This window comes from Pomacea canaliculata, linkage group LG13, assembly GCF_003073045.1.
Source record: "Pomacea canaliculata isolate SZHN2017 linkage group LG13, ASM307304v1, whole genome shotgun sequence".
Classification (NCBI taxonomy): Eukaryota; Metazoa; Mollusca; class Gastropoda; order Architaenioglossa; family Ampullariidae; genus Pomacea; species Pomacea canaliculata.
This window is the reverse complement of record NC_037602.1, coordinates 9,868,949-9,892,874: the sequence shown is the minus strand read 5'-3', so window position 1 is coordinate 9,892,874 and position 23,926 is coordinate 9,868,949. Positions and strand designations below refer to the sequence as shown.

The 23,926-nt window shown below is 39.5% G+C and overlaps 3 protein-coding genes and 1 long non-coding RNA gene across 4 annotated transcripts; 1 reads left to right on the top strand and 3 right to left on the bottom strand.

Moving 5' to 3' along the window:
• Positions 1 to 536: 536 nt before the first annotated feature.
• LOC112554061 lies at positions 537 to 6,114 on the bottom strand. Its single transcript, XM_025221646.1, has 6 exons — positions 5,968 to 6,114; positions 4,007 to 4,147; positions 3,089 to 3,398; positions 2,491 to 2,842; positions 1,405 to 1,545; positions 537 to 855 (listed from the first exon to the last, which is right to left on the bottom strand). The coding sequence occupies exons 4-6, from the start codon at positions 2,823 to 2,825 to the stop codon at positions 756 to 758; spliced, it is 576 nt and encodes a 191-aa protein (XP_025077431.1). The 5' UTR covers positions 2,826 to 2,842; positions 3,089 to 3,398; positions 4,007 to 4,147; positions 5,968 to 6,114; the 3' UTR covers positions 537 to 755.
• Positions 6,115 to 7,123: 1,009 nt separating this feature from the next.
• LOC112554101 lies at positions 7,124 to 8,152 on the bottom strand. Its single transcript, XR_003097198.1, has 2 exons — positions 7,919 to 8,152; positions 7,124 to 7,650 (listed from the first exon to the last, which is right to left on the bottom strand). It is a non-coding gene; the product is annotated as an uncharacterized LOC112554101 (long non-coding RNA).
• Positions 8,153 to 9,846: 1,694 nt separating this feature from the next.
• LOC112554400 lies at positions 9,847 to 18,410 on the top strand. Its single transcript, XM_025222160.1, has 14 exons — positions 9,847 to 10,029; positions 10,802 to 10,925; positions 11,266 to 11,372; positions 11,569 to 11,665; positions 12,073 to 12,149; positions 12,436 to 12,581; positions 13,395 to 13,548; positions 14,534 to 14,677; positions 15,102 to 15,225; positions 15,446 to 15,552; positions 16,089 to 16,185; positions 16,353 to 16,429; positions 16,816 to 16,958; positions 17,100 to 18,410. Exons 1-14 carry the CDS (start codon positions 9,937 to 9,939, stop codon positions 17,257 to 17,259), a joined length of 1,650 nt encoding a protein of 549 aa, XP_025077945.1. The 5' UTR covers positions 9,847 to 9,936; the 3' UTR covers positions 17,260 to 18,410.
• A 57-nt stretch (positions 18,411 to 18,467) lies between these two features.
• LOC112554077 (15-hydroxyprostaglandin dehydrogenase [NAD(+)]-like) lies at positions 18,468 to 22,318 on the bottom strand. The gene is made up of 6 exons (XM_025221672.1): positions 22,161 to 22,318; positions 21,786 to 21,894; positions 21,104 to 21,200; positions 20,483 to 20,559; positions 20,078 to 20,223; positions 18,468 to 18,939 (listed from the first exon to the last, which is right to left on the bottom strand). Exons 2-6 carry the CDS (start codon positions 21,825 to 21,827, stop codon positions 18,816 to 18,818), a joined length of 486 nt encoding a protein of 161 aa, XP_025077457.1. The 5' UTR covers positions 21,828 to 21,894; positions 22,161 to 22,318; the 3' UTR covers positions 18,468 to 18,815.
• Between the last annotated feature and the right edge of the window lie 1,608 nt (positions 22,319 to 23,926).

Genomic DNA, 23,926 nt, shown 5'->3' with positions numbered 1-23,926 from the left:
GTTGGTCGTTCGTCGTAAATATTTTGCATGGTGTCCAGTCACTTAATCCCCAGACACTTCATCCCCGACACTTCATCCCCGACACTTCATCCCCGACACTCAACAACAATTTTCATATCATATTGTTGAAGAACATTAAATTTACTAGCTTATGAACTTTAACTAATGTTGTAGATGTTCAAATGACGTTGAAGTTAAAAGCATGATTTGAATTTGAATTTCAATTAAATTTTTTGCTGACTTCATAATTTTATAGTTAAGGATTTAGTTTAGGGATTAAGTGTCTGGGGATGAAGTGTCGGGGATGAAGTGTCGGGGATGAAGTGTCTGGTGATTAAGTGACTGGGAACCGTTTTGCATGCCAGACATGTTACTAGTTTCTCGGTTTTTTTTTCTCTGTTTCTTGTCGATTGGACCAAGAATCTTCTTGACAGACAGAAGTAACTAAATGTAGCAGGCTTGTTTTGGTTAGCAATTCTTGAATGACCGGTATTTTGTTTTTAATCACGATTTTCATCGAAAACGCCAGTTTTAAGAATTTTTGCTGACCATTTTACTCACGTGTTAAGAACTTCATCAGTGTGAGAAAAAAAGAGATCGAGAGAAGAGTGCTACTAACGACAATTTAACTGCCCTCTGTCTACTCAAAAGTCTAATTTGCATGTTCATTGAGGCTGTTGCCACCCAGCAGTGGGATGTAGTTTTGAATCACGTGACCTGTGTGTTGCCATGACTTTGGTTACACCACCAGCAGGTTAGTAATCAACTAGCATCGCCAGCGAGCGGCAGGATACGATGGACGGCTCTTTGTCCGGAAATTCGCGACGAGTGTCTCGATGTCCGAAAGGATCTTTGCTGAAAAATGGCAACGACAGTCAGCATTTGACATTAGTTGAGATAATTGAGCTGTGGAAGCTGCAAGAAAATTTAAGTGTAATAGGAGAAAAACAAAGTTAGGTCTAGAGCAAAGCATGTTTTGGTAGCATGCGCAGCGCAAACACAATGCCGTGCATCAATAATAAAAATGTAGTTTAAATTCAGCTCCATACTCAAAAGACAAAAGAATCGAAGTGGTTCAGAACTTTTAGCGAAGTAAAATCGTGACGACGACGACGACGACAAGGTTTTTTTTTTAATTAAGCCTCTACTCAACCATGAAATATTCAGCTAATTCGCTACATGCTTGGCAAGCACGTTGTCAACAGGAAGAGAACATTCAGGGCTTCTGCTTACGCATAAAATTGCGTACAGTACGCATTAAAAATTCGGAGGACCCCTTCAATTTTCGTCAATGGGGTCCGCTTCAAATTTGGGCGAAGAACATGGATCCCTTAAAAATATGAAGAAGGGGTCCCTGGGACCCCAAAGAATTTAGCCTTAGCAGAAGAAACATCATTTCTGTACCTGAGGTCCAAGGCCAAGATGCGGCAGCTGCCGCCGCACACCAGCTTGCGCCCCTCCCAATCCTCCGGCGTTTCTGTGTACACACCGATCCCCGGGACAGGGCGTTGTTCATCCTCTAATATTCGGCCACACTTGCAACACCTGTAAAGGATATCTTCCGTGGAACTGGGCTGACCTTACCTTCTTATTAATTCTTATTCTACAAACTTCTTTTATTTAGAGTCTCCATGCCGACTGGGTCGTTGCACCTTCTGCTTAGAATGAATGAATTCATAAAAGTGTATTAAAGTATATGGCATGCAATGTATGATAAATCTTTTGGTGAAAATGTGCGAACAAGGGATGTGAGCTCCTAATACAATAGGTTATTTCACTAATCAATTAGGTTCATATTTACAATGAAAGTACATTTTTTCTGACAGGTTGATCTCTGTTTCTTCTTTTCTCCCTCTTGAAAGGAGTCTTATTATAGAAAGACTTTGATCGAAGAGTAATTACAAATGAGCTGCTCGATTTTCTCCCTTGCTCACATCCCCGGGGCCATATCAGCCTTGTGTTTCACACTCACAATGATCATCTTAACCTGAAATAACACGCTTGGGACTTTTTCTGAAATGACATATGTGATGCTCTTGTCTGACAGACTTCCTGTCGGAATCCTGATAGCGCTGTCTGTTCTCTTGTCCGTTCACAGGAACATAGAACAAACCTCCCCCAGAGACAGTTCTCATGCACTCATTTGAACTTGAAGGCAATTATAAATACTCACATCGGTGTTATAAAGACAGGAGGTGTGTGTAAGTGTGTCGGGGTGTGATTGAAAAGATCTACGGTCCTTTAAGAGACTGGGTGTTGCTTGGGTCAAGTTAGCTTGTGTTAGGATGATGGTACGTATTGCTTTATTATGATAGTGTTATATATACATACACACGAATAAATGAAACAAATGAAAGAAATAAACAAACAGCAAAATAGCATAGTCCTGGGTCATGGCGACACATAGCTGAGAGGTTTATCAATGAGGTAGAAAGTAATATACATTGAAGTCAGTGAGTGAGACCCTTTTGTAAGAACTTGCGTACTTACTTTTTCTTTGGTGGGATCGCTGGCGGTGGGGCCTTAGGCACACTGGTCCTGGGTGGAACCCGAGCAGGCTCAATGCGCCGAAGGAACTTGTTGAAGTAGGGCCAGTCCGGCAGCATGCTACGCTCCTTGCGGCGCTGCAGCATCATTTCTTCTAGAAGGATGCTCGAGTACAGATAGATGTCCTGTGGGGATTTGCGCATCACATTGCGGGCTACAGTGTCCAGCACGTAGCGGAAACCGGGAGGCAACTTCCGGCGCCAGTACTCCTCGGTGACACATTTGCTGGAGACTCTGTGCAAGATAGTTTTGTTATCACAGGAGCAGCCTTGTGCCATGTTAGCAAGCCGGTTAGCTGTGGACAAGACATTGGGTATTGAGCTGTGAAAATGGATTAATGATACAAAAAAATGTTAGTTTGGCCGAGACATACCCGAACCATAAAGCCAAGAGAATTAGTATTGAGGATTATGGGGGATATGGTGTAGATTATAAACCTTTAATTTTGCTAAACATAAAGGAGAATTAAGCTATAGAAAATAAATATAATTGTTCCTTTTATTTGATGTAGAATGTGCGGAATTCAAATTAATCTAATCACCTTCACAGTAGAATCAGATGCTCAACATCAGATGATGGACAAGAGCTGGAGAACGCCAGGAAGGCGATAGAAGTCGGCGCGACGAGGACAGAGATGGAAGAAGATGACAGGGAGACAAACATGTGCAACACTCTGAAGACTGCTTCTTCTTTTTTATGATAAATAATGTTAATGGTTGCAACCCCTGGACTCTGTGTTGGAAGTGTTTAGGGCCAGGGGAATCTACACTTTGGCCTCCTTGTACGGTGTAAACTCTGTGTGTCGCTGCCTTCCAAGACTTTGAAGATGGTCAGATGTTTCAGCTAATCTTCTGTGAGAGAAATACAGTTAATGAAGATCTATATAGAAATATAAACAATTTAATCATGCTTTCAGTATTTTCTCCAGAAAGACAAAAAGAACAATTCTGTGATTGAAACGTACATAACAATTTGTTCTAAAATTTGAGACACTCTATTTTATATTTCATTTTGATATCACGTTTAGAATACAATTATTCAAACAGCTCTAACTGACAACAAATGTTTTATTTATACAAACTGGAAGTTAATCTGAGTAATTTTTCTTTGAGCCAAATCATGTTAGAGAACTTGCTTTTGACAAAGTATAGAGATGTTCAAATCAATGCACACAGTTGGTGGTCAAGAGAATCGCAACTAAAAACACTTAACATTATGGATCCTAAACTTAAGCAGACAAGTAGATGAGAGAAAAATAACGGAAAATGTAAGAGCAGACCTAGAAAATGTAGGATCCGGACGAGATGTTGACCTAAAAGGTATACCTTAAATTTGTTTTGATTGAAAACTGCGATGTTTCATGACCCGTGACCTTTTGCCTCCGACAGGGCAGTTTACAATGGATCTGTTTTCTCATCTTACCAGCAAGGGATTCGAACAGGCTAAGATAATATCTTACCGACTGTAGATGGCATGTGTCTCCCGTGAGGTCAGCCGACATGGGAAACATCTCGTATGAACTCTCGATCACTGCAGCCAACTTGGATCTCTGGCTTTTGTCATTGTGTTGCGATTCACGCCAGCACACGAAAACAGATGACTATCAACACACACACACATGTGAACGCATAAATACCAGTTTTAACCAATTCACATAGCTAACATCAGTGGGACAGTTAACAAAAGCCGGAGATAAAAATGCATTGTTTAAAATACCCGAAGTAACATAACTACTTATGAAACCCATACTAAAGTAAGAAACATTTAAAGGAGTGTAGAATAAAGGTAAGTGAAAGGTATCACGATGAAGAAAAGTGATGATTTACTTATTTTTTGTACCACAGTCAACGTTTTCCAACTGTTAAAATGTCGTTTTTCTATCACCCTGATGTAAAAATAATGCCATGCATCATATTTGAATTGAGACTATAGTCATGTCTGGGTCCATACAATTATGTATAATTGTACTGTCAGGAAGCCATTGGTATGAAACGTGTGTCTTGTCGTTTTGTCTATTCTTGGACATCATCGTGGTTCCAACATTAACTGGCTTGATATCTGACTGGTTGTTTTGTTTTTTTTAAATCGTCAGTGACATTATCGTACATTTTTACGTAGTCTCTGACTTGTCTAAGGTCCTGCTTTATAATTTTACCCCTGAAATTTGTATAAATAATGAATTTTCATAGTTTTTTTTAATTAAGTTCTTTTTTGGCCCAATTCTAAATTTCTCAAGAATTAGACGCTTGTATATAAATTATTCAGCCAGTCTTTACAGCAGGTCCAGAAAGAGAGACTGAGAGATCACAACGGATGTATACACGGTAAAAAAATAATGTCGGTAGATGTAAAACCTAAAATACAGCAAACAAAACAAGAAAGTACTGTAGATCATGCCCCTTTCCGTGGTCACAAGGGAAACAGGCGGCCGGAGAACTGCACTGAAATGTGAGGTATTACTCCGCTGACCTTTTAATGTCCGTCTTCATGACTACACAAAGGAACTTGACTATTTGACATACACGTGGCTCAGTTTGACAAAAGACCTTTAGTTAAAGCGGAATTGGAAGCCGGGAATTCGAAATAACTGAGTCACGAAAAACAATCAGAGGACAGAGGAGGAGGCAACAAAAGCCACCGGAAAACGATCCACACACACACACACGCATATACACAAAAAAGACCTATTAACATCATCAACTGAATCACTTTCCAGATTCTAGTTTTCTGTACCAGCTGTTGATGTAGAAACGTCAGATTGTATACATACAGAGATATTGCAAATTTTGTAACAGCTTTATCCCGCATTGCTCTAATGTTACAAAGTTAAAACAAATAAGAGTGTAGTACAATCTGGCTGACTCTATTAACACACTTCATCATCATCGTCGTCGTCGTCGTCGTCGTCATCGTCGTCATCGTCATCTTCATCATCATCATCATGCTGGTAGTGGAACTAGTCGTAGTATTGTCATCTGATAATGTACAGATAATAAATACACAAACAATAATTGTCCCGCAAATTTGAAGTAATGATAAAAATAAGAGATTAATTTCGGTGTTATCCGAGTTTGTTAAACACAGTTTGATTGGCTCAATTTTATCGATTACATCTCAATCTAGAAGTAAGTAATTGTTTACAAAAAAATTAACTTGCACAACATTAAAAAATTCTTCTACTTTGTGCAAAGCAAAACTGAAGTGACGACTTGTATCTGTAAACCGTTCATTTCACAGTTTATAAAATTATTTGCTATATTTATAGTCTGCATTTGTCAACTTTGTCTACAGCGATCCCAATCCAAGACCGATGAGTACAAAAGACTTTAAATGACTTACGTTATCAAGCAAGATTGCAAGAAAATACAAAGAAACGTAATAAAAAAATAAAGGAATAAAGCAAACAGTAACAAGACAAACCTCGTTATGATCTTCTTACTGATTACACATGTTTGTTGCCGATGAATTTGGAAATACAGTCACCATAGCAGCGCACACTGCATCGGCTTGGAGGCCATAGATAACACATGACGACAGCATCTTTCTTCCGCTGACGTATTATGTTTTGACGTCATATGATTGTGACGTCAGGAAAAGATAGCGTCAAAACCACGTGACTAAGATGGCGTTGGTATGCGAAGTCATGATGTAGCATTTGTGTGTGTATCTAGATATTCCATGAAGACAAAAATAATGAAACGTGAAGATATCTCTAACGTGTATTTTTCTGTTCTGCTCTCTATCAGTTCTTTTATTTTTGTTTCTCTTTTCTATGTTTTCGTGTTTGGTGTCTGCTGACTACGGTTAATCTGAGCTTTTTTGCTGCGTCTTTCGCCTCCCACTGATCTGTTGTTTCCTGAGCTGTGCTCAATTTTTCTCTTCTTCATCGTCTAACGGTCTCAAACCTCGTAGTTATATCATTCGACTCCTGGATTTTCGTGTCTAATTTAAATCATCTCTACCCTTCAGGTGTTTAACGCTTTTTGCTCTATTTACGGCCAATTTTCCTTGCAACATTCTTACTGGATAATGAGCTGTAGAAATATACTTAATTAATTCATTAGTTAATTATCTATGTCTTTATTTGCGTGTTTTTCGGCATAAGAGCAGCATGATTACTATTATCTGTGTAGCAATTTTAAATAGCGTTCCCTGATTCCAAGTATTTTCGTCGTAGGCTGTATTTGGGGTAGGGAAATCTAATTTGCATTTATTCCGGCAAGTAATCTTCCAGTCAGCAGACAGAAATGATTACATCAGCACCGACATGAAATATTTGATAAAAAATGCGATGAACTTTCTAAAACTATAAACTTACATGAAGTATATATATATATTGTTTTGCTTCGAAGAAAATGTTTGAAACAATAGTTACAAAGATAGTAATGGAGGTGAAACTGTGCGACAGGACTTCGAAGGAAAATGCAACAGTCGTGAAAAAATATTCTTTGCTGATCCAAGGGAGACTACTTGTCATTTGCTTGCGGACAAGAAAGATTGATTAGCCTCCCTTCCCTGTTTGACGCTACGTTCTCTCGACAACACTGCTCACACGTGTTGACAGTACACAAAAATATAAATGCAAACGGGGTATGTATCATTCAATCAAGCTGCATTGAACCGGAATTTAAGGATAAGAGACAGATTAAAATGGCATACTGTTTTCTGTCGTTCACAGAGAAACAAAAATCATTTGGACGTTGAAGGGGGTGATGTTGAACAGCAGCACTTCCAGAAGTAGACGGATTTTCCTTCAATAGCCTAGAAGGCCGAGCGTTTGCTGACTTGCGAGGAACTCGAGAACTGTCCAGACGTCGAAGGAATTTGTTGAAGTAGGGCCAATCCGGCAGCAAGTCCAGCTCCTTCGTCCTGCGCTCAAGCATGGTCTCCAGCAGGTTTGCAGCATACTCCAGTTTGTACGGGGTGGGCTCACGTAGCATCTTCTTCAGCAACGTTGCGTAGATATAGCGAAAGCCCCGCGGGTAGGTCCTTCTGTAGTACTCGCGTGTGATGGCATGATCGGAGAATGTACCCATCACGGTTCTCCTGGCTTCCTGTGGTGCAGCGTCGTGTACCTTCGGCATAGTAGCTAGAGCTGGTCAGCTGTACCAAACAGACATAGTTTTCCACCATGGTGACAGTCTTAAGCAAAAGGCACTTCTTTCTTGAGAAACTGGACGAAAGAACTGATGGATTACAAGCAATCAACTCCACAGGTAAAACAATCACTAAAATATCAGAGACAGTACAAAGTAAGGCAATAGATTACTCATTGAGACAGAATGAACCAAACTTAAGACAAAAAAAAAAAAAAAAGAAATCCCCATACAACATTTGCTTATATTAGAAACAAAATCAAATTGAAAGCCACCTTGAAGTAAATTCAGGGCTTATCTCTCACAAATTTTGACGAAAAGGAACTTGGAATAACACAGCAAGGAGATGATACAGGTAAAGGGATGACAGACGGGAGGGCTGCTATACAGATTGCTGCTGTTGCTGCTGATGTAGGGACGTGGATGTTGCTTGCGACAGACAGACTCGGCAGATGATCGTGCTGTCTTCGGCGGTGGTTCACGTTGTTGACAAATTCAATGCTTAGAATTCCTCTGTATGAATGAAAAAAATTATAAATCTTAAAAAGCATGTGCACGCACGCACAACACACATGCAACGCATGCATAAACATGTACAAAGTACCATGTGTTCTTCCTATTCTACCACCCTCGTATGTTGTAGTAGTAGTTGTAATAATAATGAATTGTCACCCTCTTCCTCCCAACCTTACCACTTTTCTCTCCCAGCTACAGGTGAGGACGAGTTTTCTACTTTATGAACGATAAAAATGTATAAATTTTGCAACTTGAACCATCATCACGTTTTGTACTGTCTGTTAAAGTAATAATTTTAGAGGGTACCTAGTTCGAATCAGGAAAAGCAAATGGGGGACAATGCCAAGAAAACAACACCGCAACAAGACTAGCAAAATGACAAGAGCAAACCTTGTTGGTTTTTGTTTTTTTTCCTCGCTTTCTCGTGTTTTCCTCTTGTACTGTTAACTTCTATGCGTTGCGATCATGTGGCAGATTGATAATAATCCACATCAGCAGCAACAGCAGCAGCAGCAACAGCATCAAAGTGTGGTTTTTCAAGCTTGAGAGTTCAGGAACATTGTCATCTGGACTGACGTTAAAGTTTTGACCTGTCACTGTGACGTCAAAATGACAGGACAACAATGCAAAAATAGTGTACAATGACACTGTCTTGTGTTTGTTTCTGCAAAAAGTAAATAAAGAAATTTCATTCATTGATTTATTTATTGAAGAGACATTCTTCTTCTTTCAAGTGGAATCCAAAAGCGATACATAATATAAGACGATGCAACAGGACATACATCAGAAGATACACAGACTGTATAATGAATAGTCAACTATTTTGCACTTCGAATGTCTCAAAGATATAATTTGCTACATTGAATATGTCTACGTACATTTGAAACAAAAAACAACGTATTTACATAAATTAAATGTGCTTTCTCGTCATTTAAATTTTTAACTGCACTACCAGTTATTGGTTAACTTTCTGAGTTATTTAATAGCAAAACTGTTTAATATCTGTTTTATTATACTGAAGTAAAAAATACTGAAATTATTAAAATTAACATCCTTCCCTATATTGTGCTGTTGCTAGGCAATGAAACGCTTCTAATTATTTTTTTTTTAATTAATATGGCTGATCGCTTGAATGGTTGCTTGGTTTTCTACACGCTATAGCGCCATCAAGACAACAAATATTATTGCTACAAAACTGATTATACACTGCGAAGGCGAAGCTTTTCTAATGATGCATCTAAATCTTCTTATCTGTTGTAATAAGAGCTGAGTATGGCGTCCACCCTCCAGCTGCAGCCTAACATGTGTAACTGCATCTGACAGAATGTCTTTATTTCTCCACTCTCAAGTAAACATCGACTAGGAACCAGATCCGTTCTTCCAGCAAAAACTGTTTCCTGCAGGAAAATAATTCTGAGCTAAAAACAAATAATAGTTTTAATTTGAAACGCGATCGAAAGCCTGATATTCAAAGAATTAACAAATCTCTGGTTACTTATCGCTTGACCTTACCCTATGGAATAGGGAAGGAGAGATAGTAAGAGCGAAACGAGAGGCGGCAATAAAATGACATGCGTGACCCGAGTAGAATGTGTTATCTTTAGGGACAGAGGGTCTCCTGGTGTACAGAGTGCAGTGAGACAATCACAACACATCTTCACGCTCATAAAGTAAGGCGATCTCTGGGAAGGGAGATAATCGGACGGCCTGATTCTACTCAGGGTTGTCGTTCTGCAGGCTGCAGTTCGCTTCTCTTTGTGTTTACTGCTCTCGCAACATGGACCTGAGAGGGAAAGGCGTGTTTCTGACAGGCGGCGCAAACGGTTTAGGACGTGCGTTTACTGAGAAGCTGCTGTACAGGAAAGCGAGGGTATGGTATTCTTGTCTGTCTATCTTGTGTGTCTACTTCTTACCTGACTAGATTACCTGTGCTTAGGTCACTGTGTTTGTCATGTACACTGTCACCTTTCTGCGTTACACGTTAGTTCACAAAGGTTGTATCCGTGTCACCTTGCTGGAAGTCAAAAACGCATATCAGATGTTTCAAAACAATGTGACGCGTGCTTTTTATCACTCACGATTTCAACCTACCGAATACTTGAAAGGAACTTTTGAGAAGACGATAATATACTTCTTTCCGTACTTTTATTTTCTCTGTTGTCTTCGTTCCTGTGTTCATCATCTTACCTTTCACCCTTACAGTCATCATTTAAGCGTTGACTCTTATAGTCATCACTAACGTTTCACCTCTCTGCAGTAGTCATCTAACCAGCCACCCTCACTGTCACCAACTGACTCTTCACTGTCACAGTGACTGACCGTTGTCAATCTTTCACTTACTGTCGCCCTATAACCTTTCACCTAACAGTGTCATGATGTGATCTGTCACGTTTACAGTCACCATCTGTCCTTGCACCCTCATTCATCATGTTAACTATCATCAATGCAGTAAATATTTGACGAAAACGGTTTTGAATGAAAACGGGTACAAGTGCACTGTAAACAAAGCACCCCGTCATGAGCACACAATCACGTGACACAGATAACACTAGGAGGCGACACGCTGTGTCAAAGCCGCGCTACACAGTACTCCGCATGTATGTGACGAGTCCTTCACTCACAGGTGAGATAATGTTACTCAGGTTCTCTTCTGTGACATCTACACCGTCGCCGGCAAAGCTGCTGAGTGCGAACTGCAGGCAAAATATGGCGTCAACAATGTTATCTTTGTTAAAGCTGATGTCACAGACGAGGAACAGCTGACAGGTTCGTAACACATCATTTTATTCTTTTCTTTGAGCCGTTATGCACTGATGCTCCTTCGTCTTTGTGTGTCTGCCAGTGGGTGTGTTCAAGTCTGTCCCCTCCCTTATATGTATAATATCTTCCCCTTGTCCCATTATTTTCTTGTCCTGGGTAACCCTGACTCTAATTTTTTTTCTTTGTCGTTCCTTTTGACTTTCTCGTCATTCTCTTTTTCTATGTTTACCTGGCGTCATCCTAAAATCCTCCCAAACAGTTTGCATATTTGCTCTTGAACATTTTAAAGGAAAAAAATATTTGTTCTGTCTTACCGGTGCGTGCGTTCTGTGTTTACACGTAACAGATGCGTTTAAAGAAGCAGTGTCCAAGTTTGGTGCAGTAGACATCTGTGTCAACAATGCCGGCATTATGGATGAGAGAATCTGGGACAAAATGCTGGCCGTTAACACGGTATTTATTTCTTCCTCTCTTTCTCTCCCCTCACTTATCACTTATTCTCTCGTTATTTTCCTACTAATTAGTTTCCTCTTACTGGGCAAGGTTCTAAGTAAAAATATGTAGTTTGAGCATGCTGTCACAATCCTTATGAAAGTTTTATTGTTGTTAGTAGTTTGTCCCGTTTGACTTTCCTAATTATATATGTCAGGTGTCACACATCCGGGGCAGTCTGCTAGCGCTCGAACACATGCGCATGGACCGAGGCGGTCGTGGAGGTGTCATCATTAACGTGGTTGCTTTAGCAGGTAATAATTTAAGCACGTAGTTAGGTGTCATGTACAGGGATGTAACACACAATCATATTATCAGTGAAGGAGACTACCGATAGGCTTGCATGTAAAGCTGGGACTAGCAATGCTTAAAACTCTTGTTTTCCAATTTAATTAAAATTGTTTGATCGAAGACTTGGAAGTATGTCCATTTGAAACTGAAAAATTGAATTTTCATTTTCAGCAAGATATTTCTCTACAATAACTCCCTCCTTTTTTGCTCCTACTCTGACTTTTACTGACTCCTACTCTGTGCACACACACAGAGGAAAGAAGGGCTTGACATCATGTGTGTGTGTAAGAGAGAGAGGAAGGTAGGGAGAGAGGAGGAGAGTAGGTCAATGATTTGTTTGCTCTGTCTGTAATGTAGTCTGTTGTTGCAGGTCTGTTTCCGTTCTCTTATTGTCCCGCCTATTCTGCGTCTAAACACGCCATGATTGGATTCACTAGAAGCTGGGCTGTGAGTAATCAGCAACCAATATTTACAATAATATTGTGCATTTATATATTGGTTAAAAAGAGAGCAAATCTCCGCTAGTTTAGAAAAACTCTAATAGTCATCATCATGGTGCTCTGTGCATCTGTCTGTAGATTAACAGATAATATCAAGAACTACAGTTTGTTCCTACAGTATTTAAGACATCAGAAACAAAAGCTTTATCACCATCATCACTGTTAGCATTATTATTTCATTACTGTAATCGCCATCATCGTCGTCACATGGTCAGTGTACTGTCTGTTGCTAGATTAGCCCGGAGCAGCCAGATCACGGGGTCAGGTGGTGCTGTCTGTGCCCGCAGGCAACGGACACCGAGTTCATGGTCTTCCGCGAAGATCGCATTTACATGAAGGACGCCATCATCAAGAGAAATGAAGAGAAAGGTTTGCTTCCGTAAGTACCTTCAGCCGGCCAGTCAGAGGTCACATTGTGTGTGCACATATTTCGCAGGCTTCGACATCAACGACACTACCTGGGATGCGGTGTACGGGGCATCTTTACGCACTTACCTCTCTCGCATTATCGTATTTAGTTTCCTGACCACTTTCCCAGTTTGTGTTCCTCATCCGTTTCTGTATCTCCAAAGCCTGTCCATCTGATTTATGGCAAGCCCACGATCTGATGTGGTGCTTGAGCCGAGCAGCTTCCCACGTTGATGTATTGTGTGCGTGCATACATGTAGAGAGGACACCATGCAATAATAGGGAATTTGTCTTGCCATCCAGTCTATGCTCTCCATCAAACTGCACATTTTCTGACAAATCCAGTTTTCTCGCCAATAAACTGTCGCGTTGTAATGTACATTTATATTCATTCTTCTACTGTTTCATTGACATTTCTGTCAAGTCCGTGCAACATAAAATTATTCTTACTTGATGCGCTAATTCTCCTCTCTAGTAGTAGTTTCTTGTCCCTCAATTCGTTAATCTCCCTGTTAATAGTTAGAGGGAGAGAGAGAGAGAGAGAGAAAGCTATGGAAAACAACTGTAATGGAAAGTAACAGAAGGGTGCAAGAGAAGTCATCAAAATATGTCATGAGATGTAAGATTCCATAGCTCCCTTTTGCTTCAGTGCTTATAATGTCTCCTAAAAAGCGGATGGTTTGTTAAGTCTGTTTCTTAAAGTTCTTACTTAGCACAATGCACGCGCAGTTCACAACCTGTCATGAGATTCTTAAAATCATTTGCTGCTTGTTTTTTTTTTCAGAGTTGTCGAAGTGGTAGAAGCTTTCATGAAGCTGGTGCTAGATCCAGACAACAACGGCGCCATCTTGGAGGTTACCAAGGAGAACGGAACGCGCTACCGGAAACGACAAATGGTGGACCCTGACGGTGTCTCCAATCCAATTCTAGTTGACAAAGACTGATGTTACAGTCGGTCTCCTGGTATTGGTGACAAACATATATTCTACAGCTCACTGATGTCAACAACTCCAGTCGTGTTGTTGTTTACAGCATATCCGCTGTAAATGCCACAAATGCGTATTGTCGGCTGAAAATACAAACTTTCACGAAAATTATATACAAATAATCGCCAACAGTCTGTCCTGGATATTAAAATTAATATTTTATTCTCTCGTGTATTGCCTTTTTGTATAGTGGTTTGCAGAAAAATATAAATGCCATTTATTTAATTGTTGTATTTGAAAAATGAATGAAAAGTGAAATGCACAGAAGTATATTGTTGGTAGGAAGGACTGTTTTTGAAGAAAGAGAGAACAAATAAGGACTAAGACTTGGTTTGAGAATGGGAGAGCAGGTTTTCCACGTGTTAAGGAATGAGTGAGGCTTCGATTTACCGTTGCAAATCTCTTGTCAGGGGTTTGTCACTTGGCAAATAAATCTCTTTTTTTTTTTTCTTGTCTTTAAACTAACAGTGACCATACACGTACACAGCAACGTAGACAATAAAGAAGTCACACAAACTCTCAAAGGCTACAAAAGTCTTGAGATGTCAGTAAGACCTGATCAATGAACCGCACGACAAGGGACATCTTGCGCAAGGGACATAAATTTTACAGAGATGCTGGCCGCAGGTGTTAGTCTGACTCACCCACTCGTGCAGCTCCTATTAGATGTTTGTTCTGCGAAAAGAGAATTTAAAAAAAAATAATGACCTACTTGTACCATAGCTTATTACAGATTTTTACTGAGAATATGTTTTTTAACAATCTCTCCCCATTGGAAACTCGTAGAACTCGCAGACTTCATGTTCGGTGCAAGGTTCTCTCATCGGTGCAATGACGAGGTCATCAGACACGATACAGAGGCTGGAGCTGAGAGCGAGGCGAAGTTTGACCCAGTCGGGTAGCAACAGATGCAAACTTATATTTATGTGAACATTAGTGTCGGGACGACAAACATCTTCTCAGGACTTTTCGCAAGCTCACTGTAGTCATGGACCCGCAAGGCAAAGGTGTGTTTCTTACAGGCGGCGCTCAAGGCTTGGGTCGTGGTACCGTGGACAAGTTACTGTCCTTAGGAGCAAAGGTCAGAAAACAATCTAAAACTGTAACTACAGACGGTCACATTTCCATAGTTCTTATGCTATTACGTATTTCATAAAATATTGAAATATTTTCTAGAAGCTGCTGCTAGACGCTTGATTGCCGTTGAAAACTCATGTAGTGATATTTGGTATTAATAAATATATTGAATACATACACGTATATATCAAGCATATACGCAAGTGCTAGAACTTGTTCACTGGTGCTTAATCATAATGTGGTGATCCCTTTAGGAGAAACTAGTTTAAAATCATACCAAAGATACTTTGTAAACCTGCATCCTTTCTAAACTTTCACTCGTTTGCGAATAAAAAAAAAAAACCCGCTGTATTGAAGATTAATAGTGTAGTGTAGACTGTTTTACCTGAAATTTCTTAATATGTCATAAATCGTGCTACTTTTGCCAGGTGTTGTTCTGTGATATCAATGTTGAGAAAGGAAGGGCCACAGAGGCGGAGCTGCAAGAACAATATGGAGTCGATGTCGTCTTCTTTCATCCGGCAGACGTTTCGGATGACAAGCAACACAAAGGTCAGCACAAAACATTTCCTAAAAATACAGCTTAACTTTGATAGAAAATCTAAGACTCGATTATTGTAGATACTTTTGGTTGGGGGGATGAGAATTAGGTCCTCATATTTAACGTGAGTAATAATATTTTTGTGTTATGTATGTTCGCTCCATTATCTGTAACTTACTATATGTTCATTCTTTGTTAACTTTTTTCCCCATTTTGTGATTCGGTGAACAGCTGCGTTTCAGAGGGCAGTGTCAAAGTTTGGAACTGTGGACATCTATGTCAACAATGCTGGGATAATGAACGAGAATACCTGGGAGAAAATGATAGCAGTCAACGTGGTATGTTGTGTGTCAATAATAATAATAATCATAAACATTTGTAGAGCGCTTTTCCAACGATTAACTTAAAGCACTGTACATAAATCATATACAGAAGTATACTAAATCACCAAAGACCATACAGTCATATTTTCATATAACAAACACCGCTCACTTTTACAACAGGATGATGGAGATTTAAAGATATATAGAGAGATGGTCTTGTTTACTTTACATTAACATGAGGATGTTGACATTGGTAATTAGAAAACAAGCCAATACTTGTTTTTTTTTTTTTTTTTGTCAAGCATACAAAAAACAAAATTCAAGCCACACTCAACGGTACTAACTCTTCTCTGCCAGCAGTTTTTGGAATTCTCTACCTTCGATAACATTTTTTTTTCAGAACAAAACAGCTCAGTGTTTGCAGTCAAGGGTTAGTCTGGACACAGCAAAGTTTAAGTGCACCAAACACAGACTACACAAAATCTTCTTGCCTCAATTGATTGATTTTTAAAGTATACCTTCATTAAAAATGCTTAACGCTCTCGTCTCAGGGTGGATACATCCGGGGCAGTCTGCAGGCCCTGGAGCACATGCGCCGTGACCGCGGAGGTCGTGGTGGGGTCATCATTAACGTCGCGTCTAAGGCAGGTCAGTAATAGATCTTTTGGTCATTTCTAACGCATTCATCATGATGATGATGATGATCACGACGACGTTGACAACGACAATGATTATAAAGATGATTAATTTTGTTTATGTGTTTGTGTCTGTGTGTGTGTGTGTGTGCGCGTGCGCTTGCATAATCGTCTGTTCAGGTCTTATTCCTTCTCTTTGTTTCCCGAGTTATGTTGCATCAAAGCACGCTGTCGTTGGCTTTACCACCAGCTGGGCTGTGAGTTGACATCTGATTTCTTAGAAAATGTTATTCCATTGTTCGTCAGATTCTTGCTTACAACTGTACTTTTGTTGTTTGTTGTCGTTGTTGTTGTTGTTTGTTTAATGTCGGTAATTTTACCTTTTTCGCTAATCAAGGCAATATGGATGCAAACTGCTAAATATGTACACAGAAAGTTGAAAATATCTCCATGATTTCTCTTAAACATATCTGAAGTATGACGGTGGTACTGTTCCTGAAAATACGTTTGCACCTTTAGTATATACCCAATGAATATAATGGTAAATAGTATTATACTTTATTGTATACATGCTTCACATTAACCACTACACTTTGACACTGGACCAAGGATGCCGGAAGTAATGACAAAAATAATGTTACAGATGAGTCCTGATCAGAAGGACCATGGTGTCCGGTGGTGCTGCCTGTGTCCGGACCCTATAGATACCTCAATGATTAAAAACAACAACAACATCTATCACCAAGAACTATTCGAACAGTATGTGAAAGAAAATGGAGTGATGCCGTGAGTCAGTTGTTCTCTCCTTAGACATAACACACAAAATGGCTACTTCGATCTTATTGTGCTTTTTATCTTATCGAAACCACAAAACAAATCTAGAATTTTATGTAATATAACTATCATATCATGTTTTATTTTTTGCAGGGTCTCCCAGGTAGCAGAGGTCATCATAAAACTGATAAGAGATCCGGAAAACAACGGCGCCATCTTGGAGGTGTCCCTTCGAAAGGGAGCGAATTACCGGCGAAGGCAGGTTGTGGACCGTGACGGTGTTTCTGACCTCGTGGTGGTGGACACCTACTAAAGGACAGCTCCCATGACATCTCATAATACTTGCAAATTAATATACTAAACAGCCTAGCTTATCATACCATTACAGGAAAGGGTTAATATACACAAAATGCTGCTTTGTTCATTAGTGTATTGGTTAAAGTATTATCGCTGTAGCAAAAAGATTTCTTTATTTTCGATTGTGGTGATGCTGCTTCTACGCTGCTGATTTTAGCTATTATCGACATTTTGTTCATGTCAAGGGTCGATATGAAAGGGTTTTTTTTTGCATGTAATAATAATGTTTATTTGTATAGCCATTTACCCACCATTAAAGGTGGGCTCAAAGCGCTTTACTAAAAAAGAAAAAAACAAAAATCAAAAGAATGGATATTAGTCTCAAAAACAGTTGAAGAATCAATGTATATTTTAACCTTTGTATATTCCTTTTTATATCTGATAGTCTCAGGCCACACTTTCAAACTGTGCGATGACTAGTTCTGATAATGATGACTCACTGATGTTATGTGACCGTCAACTTGTTTTCTGACAATGGTGAGAAGGTGATGTGTGGCCGACTTGCTGGTGGAGAAGCAGCTGAGATTTGGGACAAACACAATATACTTTGCTACTGACTTCTGTCTTTCTTTAGCCTCTTGTCACTCTTGAATCTATGAACTTTACCAGCTACTAGTTGCAAGAAAGACATAAGTACAGTAGTAAGCTCAAAAACAAGTCGGTTTTAATCAGCATCATTCAGACTAGTCTGAGCGACATATTTCACTGAGCTTCCGTGAGATACATGATGTCTATCATTGCAGACTGGTATTAATCCATATAAAAATTGAAGAAGAGGAGTCATCCTCGAGCCAGTTAGGTGAAGGAACATCGCTCTGTATCATTTATCATTGAACTTTTTTGAAATCTTTGATATGCATGCATTTTGTGGTAGTATGTTTTATTCCTCTTCTAATGCACTACTTAGGCAAAATATATATATATAGAAATAAAATAAAGCAACGTTTATGAAAGAAAAATGCTTTCTGTTACTTTCGCTCGAGTCATTTACCGAACTGATGTCTTAAAGGTGAAGCTTGGCAATGCACGTGCTGACCGCGATGCTGTTTATTACTTACCTTGTGTTATCTCATGCACCTGCTCAATAAAGTTACAACTCATACCTTACCAGCTTGTTAAATATCTATTTGAAAATATGGCTCGATAATTTATAAGAAGAATGAATTTTTAATATTGAGTATTATATTTTATTCATAATGCATTTGTTGATATTCGTTTTGTCAATATCTTTAAAGATTATTTGTTTTTCTATAGAGACATTTCAGCATAAGCATGTAAGCTGTAAGCGATCATTCCTAAGTCAAATATGCGTATTGCGGATGCAGCCTACATTATTATATGTGTAGCATTGACAACGGATATGTTGTAAACAACACGATTGTTGACATCAGTGAGCTGTGGTATTTATGTGCTTGTGACCAGGCGCGAGATTGTAATGGTGTGGCTGTCACCAATACCAGGAGACCGACTGTAAATCAGTCTTTGTCAACTAGAACTGGATTGGAGACACCGTCAGGGTCCACCATTTGTCGTTTTCCGGTAGCGCGCTCCGTTCTCCCTGGTAACCTCCAAGATGGCGCCGTTGTTGTCTGGGTCTAGCACCAGCTTCATAAAAGCTTCTACTACTTGGGTAATTCTGAGAGAAAAAAAAGTAGCAAATGATTTTAAGAATCTCATAATAGTTTTGTAACTTGTGCACGTGCATGCGTGTTAATTTAGAATCTGAAAAAAAAATCCGCCTTTTAGGATACTTTATAGCAGGGGTCTCAAACACGCGGCCCGCGGGCCGAATGCGGCCCGCGAAACATTTTTGTGCGGCCCTCGGCCACGTCCGCGGTGTATATGTATGTTGTGCTTGATTAACTCCCGCAGTGAAAATTACCCCCGTTATTAGTGACAGGGACAACGTCAACTTATTTTAATAAACTAAACTGCCTGTGCATGTAATAAACTACACTAAATGTAAATAATAATTATTTATCTTTAGCAATTAACTGCAGTGACAGTAGTGTTGTAAAATTTACATTTTCTTTTCGTGATGTGCTGACTGGCTGTTACTTTCCACTGCGGCCCACATGCTAATATGAGTTTGAGACCCCTGCTTTATAGGAACTAAAGCAAAGGGAAGCTATTGCATATCTCTTCACATAAAGAGGTGACCTCCCCTGCTCACTCCCCACAACTTTACAGTTGTTTATCCATAGGTTCCTCTCTCTTGGTGAGGAGGATTTCCGGTGTACACGGAAGCAAATGATCTGTTATCTACAATTATCTATAAAAAGTATGTAAAACCCTGAATGTCAAAGCAAGTACATCTGTGTGCAACGAAATTCTTCTCTAGTAGCGATTTTATCACAGATTTTATTACTTTTAGAAGGCGAATGGGAAACTGTCGTGCGTGCCGACATGTTGTTTACATTAGAAAGCCATAACTAGCTGAATTGTGAGACACTAGAAAACTTCCGAAGCGTATTCGCGTGATTTATAAATATAAAAACAGTCACTGGCAAAATAAACTTATTTCTAGATTGTTTATGATTAAAAGACCACATGGAGAGTGGCTAGAGGACATGTTAAACATTATTAATATGCAACAATATCAAAATTGGCAAAATTATATAATTTTGGTAAAATCTGAGGGCCATGTCTCGCCGTAATTTCTACTTTAATCATCCTGCTAAAGAAGATGTACTGTACACCAGCTAATGTCCAGGCGTGCGCAATCTATGCACTCGCAATGTGACCTCTGACCTGGTCTAGCTGAAGGTACTTACGGAAGCAAACCTTTCTCTTCATTTCGCTGGATGATGGCGTCCTTCATGTAAATGCGATCTTCGCGGAAGACCATCAGCTCGGTGTCAGCTGCCTGCGGGCACAGACAGCACCACCTGACCCCGTGATCTGGCTGCTCCGGGCTAATCTAGTAACAGACAGTACACTGACCATGTGACAATAATGATGGCAATTATAGTAATGAATGTTAGTAGTGATAACGATGACAGAGCCTTTGGTTTTGATGTAAAAATGTAGAAACAAATTGTAGTTCTTGATGTTATCTCTACTTTTAATCAATACACAGAGCACAGAGCACATGGTGATGAATATTAGAATTATCTAAACAATCGAAGATTACTTTTCACCAGTATACACAAGAAAGCAATTGGTTGCTGATTACTCACAGCCCAGCTTCTAGTGAATCCAATCATGGCATGTTTAGACGCACAATAGGCGGGACAATAAAAGAACGGAAACAGACCTGCAACAACAGACTACATTGCAGACAGAGCAAACAAATCATTTATCTACTCTCCTCCTTCATCCCCGACACACCACAATCCCAAGCCTTATTTTTTTCTTTCTTCTGGATGTGTATGTATGTGTTGAGGTCAGAGAAGCGATACCATTGAGAAATTGCTTGTTAAACTGAAAATGTAAAATTTTGAGACTAAAATGCCATGATTCCATCTGTAATCTATCAAAAAATTTCAGTTTAACAGGAAAAATTTCTCCTTGAATAACAGTTTTCCATACTATAATACTTCGATTGTATTGTAATTTGCTTTCTAATAAATCATATCTTTTGCTCTTTCTATTTCAGTAAAATCTTACAATTAACACATTTCAAAATATCAACATCAGAAACAAAACATTAATGTTGAAATGCCACAGCAGCAATGAAATAAGTGTTTGAAGCTTTGCTTGTACTAACTGTATATACAATCCTATCAACAGCCTGCTTGTCTCCGAGAATATATGTTTAATCTTTTTACCTGGTACATAGCTACGTGCTTAATCATCACCTGCAAAGGAAACTATGTTAATGATGACACCTCCTCGACCGCCTCGGTCCTTGCGCATGTGTTCGAGCGCTAGCAGACTGCCCCGGATGTGTGACACCTGACACGTATATTAATTAGGAAAGTCAAAGGTAAACATAAACCCAAATCCCACGTAAATTTTTTTTATTCGTGTGTTCTTCTCTTAATTTAAGAATATTATCTTCTCCAATCAATTCTTTTTCTTCAGTTTTCACTCTTTCTTCCTCAGGGAATTATAAATAATATCTTTGCTCTTTAAAGATAGTGATGTATCTTTAAAACGATCATTAAAATCGTAACAAGAGATTCAGGTTCAGGAACAGTTTTCCCTTCTTCGCTGAAACAAGTATCTTTAAAACAAAAATACTGATCTGAGTTCGTCTCACTTGGTTAACTATTTTAGTAGAAAGTATTACAGCTGTAATGCAGTTATAAGAATTTGTATATTTAGCACTATTATCTAAATTCATAAAGAGTAGATGTAGGAAAGATTAGGTGGTTAGGAAGATACTTTATCAAGGTGGATGATAGCACAAGAAAGCTACGTATTTTTATGGCAATCCTTCCCCATGCAGAAGAAACTAATTAGTTAAACAAGAAAATATGGAGAATAAAAAAAAATGCATAGAGAAAGAAAGAGAGGCAAAAAGAGAAACAGAAATACCGTGTTAACAGCCAACATCTTGTCCCAGATCCTCTCGTCCATAATGCCGGCATTGTTGACACAGATGTCCACAGCGCCGAACTTGGAAACTGCAGCTCTTCAAATGCCGCTATCACATGATAAGAAAAAGAGAATGGCGAGAAAGCAAAAACGAACGGAATAAAAAAAAACAAAAACAAAAACAAACAGAAAACAAGAAACTGCATAGTGAGGAACGATAAAAAAAGAAGACAGTACGAAACAGTAGAAAGAAAGACAAAGGGAAGAGACTATATCTAGGAAGTCGGGAGAGACTTGAACCCCCCAACACACACACAACAGGGTGCATCAGTGTACACGCGCTGTGACAAAAGAATAAAATTATGTGTTACAAACCTGTCGAGTTCTTCCTCAACCGTGACATCAGCTTTAACGAAGATAACATTGTCGACGCCATATTTTTGCCTGCAGTTCGCATTCAACTGCTTTGCCGGCCTCGGTGGAGATGTCGCAGAAGAGAACCTGAAAAACATCATCTCACCTGTAAGGTAAGGACTCGTCACATGCACGCGCAGCTTTGACTTCCTACTGTTATCTATGTTATCTAGCTTGTAGGTTGCAATCGGGAGTGATATGAAGCACTGGTCAGACAGTTTTGAAACATCTGATTTGCTTCACGCTTTTTTGACTCCCAGCAAGCTATAGCTATAGGGGACAACCTTTGAAGTCTCAAGGTGTAACGCATAAAGGTAATAATGTAGAATATAAACATACTGACATACAACACAATCTCCCTAGTAGATAACAAGACCATACCCTCGCTTCCTGTACAGCAGTTTCTCAGTAAAAGCTCGTCCTAAGCCGTTTGCGCCGCCTGTCAGAAACACGCCTTTCCCTCTCAGGTCCATGTTGCGAGAGCAGTGAACACAAAGAGAAACGAACTGCAGCCTGCAGAACGACAACCCTGAGTAGAATCGGCCGTCCGATTATCTCCCTTCTTATGGTTTAAATAGTGTTAGTTCTGGAACAGAGGTCAGGATATGCTCGACATTACAGGATGTATATGACTTTGTGCTAATAATTTGCATCTTCAATTTCGTTATACTTGGACCAAGCGCAACTGCTGGCCCACTGTCAGAGGTGTAACTATGAGCGTGAGAGTGGAATTTCTTAAATGTTACATGGATTATAAGCACACTGTAAAAGATCTAGGCATTTCCCTTCTTTAAATGAGTGATCTTTTAAGCTGCTTTGTTTGCTGGGTTTCAATAGTTGCAGAATTTTTGAATGCACTTAAGCGGTTGGGTTCTGTTTTTTCAAAGACATCTTACTTATTTTCCAACAGTCTGTTGAACATCCCACGGTAGTGGTAACAATCGACAAATTGTTAAGGTCTCTACTGTCTGCAGAGATGCCTCCGCTGGTAGAAAGGTTAGTGTTTAAAAAACTTTCTCTTAAAGTAAAATGCATTCTTTTTCAACCGTTCAACCGCGGCTCCAGCCTACAATTGAGACGGACTGTTCTCACTCTGACAGTGAACGACTTCTTTACACACTATGAAGCTTGCAGTAATCAGTGTAATATTTGCTTTATAATGGTTATCAACGATTAATACTCGTACTTGAGGAACGGTCTACGAAGCTAGGAAGCCTCTCAGCCGGCAATACACAACACGAGCGCACTGTAAGAGGACATTGTGTGCACTGTAAGAGGACATTGTGTGCACTGTAAGAGGACATTGTGTGCACTGTAAGAGGACAATGGATGCACTTTTTAAAAAAAATTCAGCGCCCTGCACAAAAGACAATAGGTAGCCTATCACCTGCATGATTCAGAGAAACAAAGCCCCTCAGCCAGCTTAGACCGCCACTAGGATTTGTTGGTGTTGGTGTCAGCTGCAGTTTATTATGAACAATTCTTGTAAACAATAATAAATATGTTGTTGTTTTTCTTTCTAGACTTTCACAGGTGAGCACGTCCAGACGACGTCGATGTGGCTGGAGGGTGGGTGACGGTGTGTTGCGAGTCAGCTCGTGTGTTGTGTGTGAACATATATTTCATTAACCTGTAACAAGTGTGTGACCTGTAAACACTTATGCTTTATCAGTCAGTAGCGTGGGACATGGGAGCACTGATGTTTTATCTTTCTGTGACATGTGTAA

What these genes read in the sequence shown, in the direction of transcription:
- LOC112554061 (XM_025221646.1), bottom strand. Translation starts at nt 2,825, where the DNA reads ATGGCACAAGGCTGCTCCTGTGATAACAAAACTATCTTGCACAGAGTC. An exon ending in GCGATCCCACCAAAGAAAAA is followed by an intron (nt 1,546 to 2,490) that starts GTAAGTACGCAA and finishes TATCCTTTACAG; the next exon opens with GTGTTGCAAGTGTGGCCGAA. An exon ending in ATCTTGGCCTTGGACCTCAG is followed by an intron (nt 856 to 1,404) that starts GTACAGAAATGA and finishes GCCATTTTTCAG; the next exon opens with CAAAGATCCTTTCGGACATC.
- LOC112554400 (XM_025222160.1), top strand. Translation starts at nt 9,937, where the DNA reads ATGGACCTGAGAGGGAAAGGCGTGTTTCTGACAGGCGGCGCAAACGGT. An exon ending in TGCTGTACAGGAAAGCGAGG is followed by an intron (nt 10,030 to 10,801) that starts GTATGGTATTCT and finishes AATGTTACTCAG; the next exon opens with GTTCTCTTCTGTGACATCTA. An exon ending in TAACGTCGCGTCTAAGGCAG is followed by an intron (nt 16,186 to 16,352) that starts GTCAGTAATAGA and finishes TCGTCTGTTCAG; the next exon opens with GTCTTATTCCTTCTCTTTGT.
- LOC112554077 (XM_025221672.1), bottom strand. Translation starts at nt 21,827, where the DNA reads ATGGACGAGAGGATCTGGGACAAGATGTTGGCTGTTAACACG. An exon ending in GATTCACTAGAAGCTGGGCT is followed by an intron (nt 20,224 to 20,482) that starts GTGAGTAATCAG and finishes GTCTGTTACTAG; the next exon opens with ATTAGCCCGGAGCAGCCAGA. An exon ending in GAAGAGAAAGGTTTGCTTCC is followed by an intron (nt 18,940 to 20,077) that starts GTAAGTACCTTC and finishes TTTTTCTCTCAG; the next exon opens with AATTACCCAAGTAGTAGAAG.